At 44.1% G+C, this 10,042-nt stretch overlaps 1 protein-coding gene across 1 annotated transcript; it reads right to left on the bottom strand.

The window, feature by feature from the left end:
- Window positions 1–254: 254 nt before the first annotated feature.
- Window positions 255–8,387, bottom strand: LOC145394671 (cuticlin-1-like). Its single transcript, XM_080268445.1, has 6 exons — window positions 8,334–8,387; window positions 4,193–4,324; window positions 3,475–3,654; window positions 2,924–3,038; window positions 1,918–2,040; window positions 255–1,222 (listed from the first exon to the last, which is right to left on the bottom strand). The coding sequence occupies exons 1-6, from the start codon at window positions 8,385–8,387 to the stop codon at window positions 255–257; spliced, it is 1,572 nt and encodes a 523-aa protein (XP_080124571.1).
- Window positions 8,388–10,042: the final 1,655 nt, after the last annotated feature.

Below are 10,042 nucleotides of genomic sequence, written 5' to 3'. Positions count from 1 at the left end.
CACCGTGGTTATAATCAGTCCGTCCATCAGGGGCTGCAGAAGCAGTCACGGTCCAAGGGAAGGGGAAGGGGAAGTTGTCTTTGTTTCTTGAAATTCGTAACTGTTTTATCCCTGCTAGTGTGTGTGTGTGTGTGTGTGTGTGTGTGTGTGTGTGTGTGTGTGTGTGTGTGTGTGTGTGTGTGTGTGTGTGTGTGTGTGTGTGTGTGTGTGTGTGTGTGTGTGTGTGTGTGTGTGTGTCAATATGTGATGTGTGGTCACTGTGTGTAGCCTGAGAAGTGCCCCCTGATAAACTGTGCCATGCTGAAGGCTGGGTGTGGAGGGTGCGGGGCAGCAGGCGCACCTGCTGTGTCTTTCTGCAGCTGCCGGTGGTGACACATAAACCCGGCCACCAGCACCGATATCACGGTGCACATGGCCAGCAGCACAAACAGCGTAGAGAACCCAGCAGCAGGGAGGCACACCCCATACACTATAGCCTCACGGTGTCCCTGGAACACTGTTACTGTGTCGTCCATTGCAGGGGTGAACTCCAGATCGGCCTCTGAGATCACCTGGAAGTCAGTGGAGACACCGACGTTTGAGGAACGGATGTGACGGCTGAGGGTGACGTGGCGGCGGCGACGGCGGAGGCTGCGGGGGCCCCAGGGGAAGTCCCCCTTCTTGGGCAGTTCGATGGTCTCACTGTCATGTTGTGGCAGTCCCGCCAAGTACTCCTTTGCTGACTTTTCATCTGGGATCACCAATGGACCCTTAGGAGGCTTGTCCTTGTTGGCCTGAGCAGAGAGTGGTGCCGGCCTGGGGTGTGGATGTGGCCGCCGTGGCTCTACATCCTCTCGCTCGATAGAGCTGCTTAGCCTACCCGCCTGTGGTGGTGCCTGGTACTGCGGTGCCAACTCAGCTGGGGCACCGTAGTTGTCAGATACACCTTGCTGCCTGTAGTCTCCAATGGGGTTACCTGCCGTGGGCCGCTGGCAGTGGTCGGGGCAGCCGTAACGGCAGATCTCAACCTTGCAGCGCAGGTGCACTGCCATGGAGTCGGGGAACTTGAAAGCATGAAAGTGTGCATAAGTGAGGACTGTCGCTCGGCCGTCAGTGTTGCGCAGCTTCATGAAATTGGACACCATCTTGGGCCGCAGGACACAACCATGGTTATCACTCAGGTAAATAGGCTGACTGCTGCCGTCACTTGCCTCACACGATGTCACTCTCATGTCAAACTCACCTGGCCAACCAAGACAGGAGAGGTAAACTTCTACACATGACTGTGGAAATACTGGACACACACACACACACACACACACACACACACACACACACACACACACACACACACACACACACATATTCATATGCCTAATCTACAAGGGAAAGATGACAAACATACAATCATGACACCCTTAAGTACAGGTCTATGCAAGATTAAATGCAAATGAGACTGGAGTAAGCAGCATCCAATCACTCACTAATACAAGCTAACATCTACAAGGCAACGAAGCTACAAAAAATATCTAGAAAACTACCTGCCTTCCTAGTATGTATCTGACGGTAATGTGAGGAGGAAAAGGCAGGACAGAGCAGATCCCGTGTTGTCACCGGAATAAAGAAAAAAAAAATGATACCTAGAGGAAGACAATATATTAACCACAGTTCAAGAAATGTTAGCCATGCATCTGGTGGTGGAGTGAGAAGCAAGGTGATATTCCAAAATAAAAATGATATGTAGAGGGAAAATGAATAATAATAATAATAATAATAATAATAATAATAATAAACCATGCATAGTGGAATAATTAACCTGCCTGATCTTTAACAACAATAACCATGGTGAGGGTCGGGCCACGGGAGTACAATGATAATAATAACAATACTAACACTAATAATAAACCACGTAAAGCATGGCATTAAGGGATAACTAACCTGCCTGATCGTTAATAGCAATAACCATAGTGAGGGTGGAGCCAAGGGGAACGATGCCAGTGACGGGGGAGGCCCAGGGCCCCTTGCCATCTTGAATCTCCATCCAGCAGTCCACATTGTCGCCTGAGGAAGTACAGTGAGGTTAAGAGACACGTAACACTTAACACATCATCATCACGTAAATTATCATCATCATCATCATCATCATCAGTAGCAATCAGATCATCGTCAGTACTAATCAGCATCATCAACTAGTAAATTATCATCATCATCATCATCAGTAGCAATCAGATCATCGTCAGTACTAATTAGCATCATCAACTAGTAAATTATCGTCATCATCAACAGCACTCAGATCATCGTCAACACTACTTATCATCAACATCAACACTTGTAAATTATCATCATCATTATCATTAGCACCCAGATCATTATCATCAACTCGTAAATCATCACCATCATCAACTCGTAAATCATCATCATCACCAACACAAAAATCATCATCGACATCATTATCAACGCTCATATCACCATCATAAACACCATCATCATACACTAATTTCACCGCAAGCTCCACCATTCTCATCTCCATCACACCCAGTCTCACTCTCAGCTCCATCAATCTCACTCTCAGCTCTACTTATCTCTCTCACTCCAATCTCACTCAAAACTCCATTAATCTCATCCTCAGCTCACCTAATCTCACTCTCAGCTCACCTAATCTCACCCTCAGCTCACCTAATCTCACTCTCAGCTTACCTAATCTCACTCTCAGCTCACCTAATCTCACCCTCAGCTCACCTAATCTCACTCTCAGCTTACCTAATCTCACTCAGCTCACCTAATCTCACCCTCAGCTCACCTAATCTCATCCTCAGTTCACCTAATCTCACCCTCAGCTCAGCTAATCTCACCCTCAGCTCACCTAATCTTACCCTCAGCTCACCTAATCTCACTCTCAGCTCACCTAATCTCACCCTCAGCTCACCTAATCTCACGTACTCACCTCTGAAGTTAAGCTCAACCACCTCCAAGTCTGCGATCTTCATGGGCGGTTTGCTGGCAGTCTTCTCGTAGTCGTTGTACCATTCACACCTCAGTCTCTTAGCCTCGTCCCACACCTGCAGGATGAGCAGACGAATGAATAACATGTAAATATCGTCTACTGTAATTAACGATGTTTGGCTCCTCTCTCTCTCTCGTCTGCTGTAAGTAAAGATGCTTGGATCCTCTCTCTCTCTCTCTCTCTCGTCTACTGTAATTAAAGATGTTTGGCTCCTCTCTCTCTTTCTCTTTCTCCCCCTCTCTCTCTCTCTCTCTCTCTCTCTCTCTCTCTCTCTCTTCTACTGTAAGTAAAGATGCTTGGATCCCCCCCTCTCTCTCTCTCTCTCTCTCTCTCTCTCTCTCTCTCTCATCTACTGTAAGTAAAGAGGCTTGGATCTTCTCTCTCTCTCTCTCTCTCTCTCTCTCTCTCTCTCTCTCTCTCTCTCTCTCTCTTCTACTGTAAGTAAAGATGCTTGGATCCTCTCTCTCTCTCTCTCTCTCTCTCTCTCTCACCTCAATCAGGTCAGCGTCGTACTGCACAATGATGGTGTTCTCGTAAAATTTGCCTCCCATGTCAGGCTTGGTACCGCACGAGTCGTAGTAGATTTGAAATTCGAATTGGGTCAGACCGGAGTTGGGAGTCACGTACATACAGTTAGCTTGTCCGTACTGGCCTTTTGAGAACACCAAGCCCTGTGGAAAATAAATAAATAAATAATAATAATAATAACAATAATAAATAAAGATGTACAGGTCCAATCTTATAAGAGACGGTTTTGTGTAGTTTCAATTCTAGCACAAGACTATACCGGTCATAAATGCCATCAATTAATGCTATAATTAATACCACAGATACGATAAATACTATGGTCTGCATGCTCGACGGTTAAGGAAGCTCCCAAGCACCTCTTTCTTATGGATTTATTTTTGGATACGGTGAGGTAATATCCTGAACTGCACTGTCTCGCCTGGAACGGAGCAGTGATGGCCAGCTGGATAGTGAGACGATCCTTTCCACACCAACCCAACTTAACCTAATCTAACTGAACCTAACCTCCTTTCCTAACCAAATGTCATTCAATTTAATCTAACCTAACCCAACCTAACCTACTGTAACTGAACCTAATCTCACTTTCTAACCAAACGTCATTTAATTTAACCTAACCTAAACCTAACCCAACCTAACTTCATCTAACCTAACCCAACCTAACTCTGCACAGCAGTGACTCACCTGGAACGGGGCAGTGAAGGCGAGCTGGACAGTGAGATGGTCCTTGCCACACATCACCTCCAACTGGCTGATGGACACCGGGTTGGCAGAGCGTTCCAGACCAAAGTCAGATTGGTACTGCCCTTGCGTTACCTGCAAAACGGAGGTGTGGAGGGTAAGAACGGATGTGTGGAGGGTAAGGGCGGATGTGTGGAGGGTAAGAAGGGATGTGTGGAGGGTAAGAAGGGATGTGTGGAGGGTAAGAACGGAGGTGTGGAGGGTAAGAACGGAGGTGTGGAGGGTAAGAACGGAGGTGTGGACGGTAAGAACGGATGTGTGAAGGGTAAGAACGGATGTGTGAAGGGTAAGAACGGATGTGTGGAGGGTAAGAACGGAGGTGTGGACGGTAAGAACGGAGGTGTGGACGGTAAGAACGGAGGTGTCGCGGGCAAGAACGGATTGCTAGGTTGTAAGAACGGATTTGTGGGCAGTAAGAATGGATGATGATGATGATGATGATGATGATGATGATGATGATGATGATGATGATGAGGAGGAGGAGGAGGAGGAGGAGGAGGGGGAGGAGGAGGAGGAGGAGGGGAAGGAGGAGGACGAAGAGGAGGAGGAGTAGGAGGAGGAGGGGAGGAGGACGACGACGACAGCGATGATGATGATAATAATGACGATACTGATTGTGATTATAGACATGATAACACACAAAACCATCTCAAACCATCAAAAATCAATCAGTAAATAAATAAATAAATAACATACCCTCTTACCCATTCATTTTTTCATACATATCCATTTCCTTTCATTCATGTATACATTACTTTACGCCCCGTGTATACTGCGGCTGTGTATACCAATATGGAGGAAGACTGGATGGAGGAGAAGGAGGAGAAGGATGATGATGAGGAGGAGGAGGAGGAAGAAGCCATTAAGAGTGGAGGTAACATTCCCAATTTTTTTTATTCATTTCCTTTTTCATATATATATATATATTTTTACAGACCTTCCCCTCTCCCTTCCCGTGTAAACTATATATATATACCAACGAGAGAGAGAGAGAGAGAGAGAGAGAGAGAGAGAGAGAGGGCAACATTCCCAGCAATCAGATGTTTCATAGCTGGGGGCGGGGGTCAGGCGGGGTCACACGAAGGGAGGGAGAGGCAGGGATGTGTTTATATGCGGGGGATTAGAGAGACGAAATATAAACACACATACTATATATTAAAAAAAAAAAAAACAGGAGTAGGTCTGTATATCTGTGTATAAATAAAAACAAGAAGCTGAATGTATATATATGGCAGTGACGAAAAAGATGTATTATATTACAGGATAAATAAAGCAAAATTATCGATATATCCAGCAGTAAGACGAGACGTAAATGAATAAAGGAGAAGTCTGAGGACAGTTGGGGTGAAAAATTATAATATAAAAATAAATACACAGAAAATCAATTAAAAAAACGAAAAAAAAAACAGGTAGTAAGCTCATCTACTTTCTACTCTGCCTGTTTTTCATACATTCTTACTTATCTACCTCCCTTGTCCCATTTCCGTTTTTTTTCTCCCACTTACTAAGGGGAAAAATTATGGAGATCAATGGAAGGGAGGAGAGGGAAGGAAAAGGAGGATGAAGGGAATGAGAAAAGAGAGGAAAGAGGAAAGGAGGAGGAGGAGGATTAAAGGAAAGAAAAGATGAAAGGAATGGAAAGAGAGAGAAAAGAAGAAGGGAGGAGGAAGAGAAAGGGAGGGGAAGACTGAAGGGAAAAAAGAGAAAGGAGGAGGAGAAGGAGGAGGAGGAGGAGGAGGAGGAGGAGAAGGAGGAGGAGGAGGATGTACGAAATGATGTGAAAAGGAAGACATCAAAATACATCACCGACAGAGAGAGAGAGAGAGAGAGAGAGAGAGAGAGAAACACAATACCTCTCCAGCGCTGATAATGAGGCCTATTATCTACACCAATTAAGACCAATTACAGGGCATGTTTGGTGGTGTGGTGTGGTGTGGTGTGGTGTGGAGGGGAGTGGTGTGGTGTGGTGGTGGTGGTGTAGAATAATAACAACTGAATGTAATAAAAGAAAATGACATACTATCAACTTTATTCTCTCTCTCTCTCTCTATCATATTCTTCTACTCTGCATTAATCCAGCACCAAAATTCTAGCCAGATGGAGGAGCGACAGTGATGCAGCAAAGTCGCTAAAATCTACGGCACTGCATCCAAATTTCGCTGTAAATACGTCCACTAGCAGCCGTATTCTCTCTGGCATTGGAGCTTCGTAACATGCCTTCTTTAGCGACTTATTCACACCTTATACCTTCCCTTCCCTTCTTGATCGCTAGCATCAGTAACAAAACATGACTATTAATTTCAGAATATATAGCCCAGGTACAAAATCTCCAAAAATACAGGTATCAAATCCCCAAAATACAGCCTGACGTACACCCTGCCACCACGCGAAGGCAACCAGCATTGAAGGGAAAGCTGGAGCAAGTGTGGGAATATTGGCGGGAAAAAGTGTGCATCCCGGAACCTGTGATTCATCTTCCTGTAGCACTGCGATGAGATGACTGGGGGAAGGAGGATTGCTGACAGCTCTCTCTCTGTATCTATCTATCTATCTACCTGTTTATCTATCTTCCAGTACTGCTGCAATAAGAATCTAAAGTATGTACGATCTGCGCTAGTTCACCATCTATATTTTCGTACTCTCTCTCCCTCTCTCTCTCTGTATATATATATATATATATATATATATATATACACACACACACTTGCCGAAAAAGACTTTTTCGGCTAGCTCCTGCGCAGGGTTGATTGGTCCTTCGACCATACAATTAATCCTAAATAAATTATACACCAAAATACTCCCTGGATCATGCTGATTCAGAATATGTATCATATGTGGGGGTAGACCCTAAGGGAGCCGAATTTATAGGTAACAAACATACAAACACTCGCCTTTATTTTATATATATATATATATATATATATATATATATATATATATATATATATATATATATATATATATATATATATATATATATATATATATATATATATATATATATATATATATATATATATATATATATATATATATATATATATTTCCAGTACAGCTGCAATAAGAATCTAAAGTGTGTACGATTTGCGCTAGTTCACCACCTATAATTTCGTTCTCTCTCTCTCTCTCTCTCTCTCTCTCTCTCTCTCTCTCTCTCTGTAATAGGAAAAAAGTCTCGGTCTTCTTCACCCCCTCCTTACCGAGTCATTTTTTTATTTTTTACCTGGTTTTCATTTCCAATCACCAAGACATCAGCAGTTCCTTGGCATTCCTTCCTTGGCGAATTATTTTCTATATTGAAAGTAAAAATATTCAGCAAAAACAAAAGAGGAAAACAACACATCACACGGGCTGTAAACATCACATTAAACACACACACACACACACACACACGGGCTATAAACATCACATTACACACACACACATGGGCTATAAACATCACATTAAACATACACACATGGGCTATAAACATCATAACAAACACACACACATGGGCTATAAACATCACATTAAACACACACACATGGGCTATAAACATCACACCAAACATACACACATGGGCTATAAACATCATAACAAACACACACACATGGGCTATAAACATCATAACAAACACACACACATGGGCTATAAACATCATAACAAACACACACACACGGGCTATAAACATCATATTAAACACACACACATGGGCTATAAACATCATAACAAACACACACACATGGGCTATAAACATCATAACAAACACACACACATGGGCTATAAACATCACACCAAACACACACACATGGGCTATAAACATCATAACAAACACACACACATGGGCTATAAACATCACACTAAACACACACACATGGGCTATAAACATCACACTAAACACACACACATGGGCTATAAACATCACACTAAACACACACACATGGGCTATAAACATCATAACAAACACACACACGGGCTATAAACATCACACCAAACACACACACATGGGCTATAAACATCACATTAAACACACACATTCACACACACAGGCTATAAACATCACATTAAACACAGACACAGGGGAAAAACATCACAGTCAACTTACCTCAGCGACGAAGAGGAGGAGGAAGATAAGGAGATGAGGTGCGTGCTTCGCCATCTTCATCGTCACCGCCACGTCCGCCGTCGCTCTCTCTCAACCCAGGCCCTGTAAAACGACAAATAAGAAACTATAGTGCATTCATTCTAACCTGACAGATTCCTAACTCCTAACACTTTTTCCTTATCGGTTTATTTCTGATTCCGCTCCGTTAGTATATTCTTGTGTGTTATTCATGCAATCCGTTTTGATATTAAAACGTTGTAGGAACCAAAACCGAAAATATTTAGAAGTAGTTTGGAAAATAAATCGATAAGGAAGAGGTGATAGGGAGCCTCCTTACCCTACTGGATGGTTGAATACACTATACTCTTTTTACTCTAACTTGGCCTAAAATTGCCACCCCTTCTATGCTGATTTGTAGCAATAGATTAACACTAGATTATGATGCTAGTCACGAACAAGTGCTATGGAAAGGATGTAGAATCGTTATATACGGTAGAGAGAGAGAGAGAGAGAGAGAGAGAGAGAGAGAGAGAGAGAGAGAGAGAGAATACCCCCTTATTTTCCTCCTCCAAACTTAGCCTGGAGAAAGCCAAGTGTTACCAAGAATAGTTACCACGTTTCTCTCTCTCTCTCTCTCTCTCTCGCCCATTCCCCCTTTCCTTGCTCCCCCTCCCCACGACCCTCCACCCAACCAACCATAACGTGGGTTTCTGTGGTGGGGTAACGGGACAGAGAGAGAGAGAGAGAGAGAGAGAGAGAGAGAGAGAACGGGGGGAATGAAGGAAGAGAAGGAGGAGGGAAAGAGGAAAAATGATTCAAAAGAACGAGGGAAGAGAGGAAGGAAGCAAGGGAAGGAAGGAAGGAAGGAAGCAACGAAGGAAGGAAGCAACGAAGGAAGGAAGCAAGGAAGGAAGATAAGAAGGGCGGCAGAGAGGGAAAGAAGGAAGGAAGGAAGCAAAGAGGGAAGGAAGGATGGATGGAAGGAATGAAGGAAGCAACGAAGGAAGGAAGGAAGATAAGAAGGCCGACAGAGAGGGAGGGAGGAAGGAAGAAATGATGGAAAATGTAGCGAGACGTGAGAAAGGGAGAGGAGACTGAACAAATGAATGAACGAATGAATGAAGGGAGGAAGGGAGGGGGAAGGGAGAGAGGAAGGAGTTGGTGGAAGCAGGTGGACGAGGTGGAGGGAGGGAGGGAAGGAGGGAGGGGGAGGGGAGGGAAGGAGGATGGAACGGAAGCGAGGGAGGAAATAGTTGAAGGACGGAGGAAAGAAGAGAAGGAGGGATATAAATAAGAGAGAAGAGGAGAGGGAGGGAGGGAGGGGATGAGAGAGGAAAAGAGGGTGGGGGGGAGGGAGAGAAAGTTGGTGGAGACACAATGAATGAGAGGAATGGACCGATAGAGGGGAGACTGAAGGAACAGGGAGAGGAGGAGGAGGAGGAGGAGGAGACGTAAGAAAATGAAAGGAAGGGAAGACGAACAGAAAAGGAAGAATAGATGAGAGGAAAGTGACGGAAGAAGAGGAGCGGGAGGGGGGGTAGGAGCAGACAGGGAGAGGAAGTGAAGACGGAGAGGAAGAGAAGACGAAAGAATATGATAAAAAAAAATCTGATAGTAACAAGATAGTCATAGTGGTAAAGGAAATAGTATATAATCTAGATAGTAAATAGTCAATAGGATGTGGGGGTAGGGATGGAGTAATTATGGAG

This window comes from Coenobita brevimanus, chromosome 28 (genome assembly GCF_032717465.1).
Source record: "Coenobita brevimanus isolate Jiangsu-jjx chromosome 28, ASM3271746v2, whole genome shotgun sequence".
Taxonomy (NCBI): Eukaryota; Metazoa; Arthropoda; class Malacostraca; order Decapoda; family Coenobitidae; genus Coenobita; species Coenobita brevimanus.
This window is presented reverse-complemented; position numbering and strand designations above follow the sequence as displayed.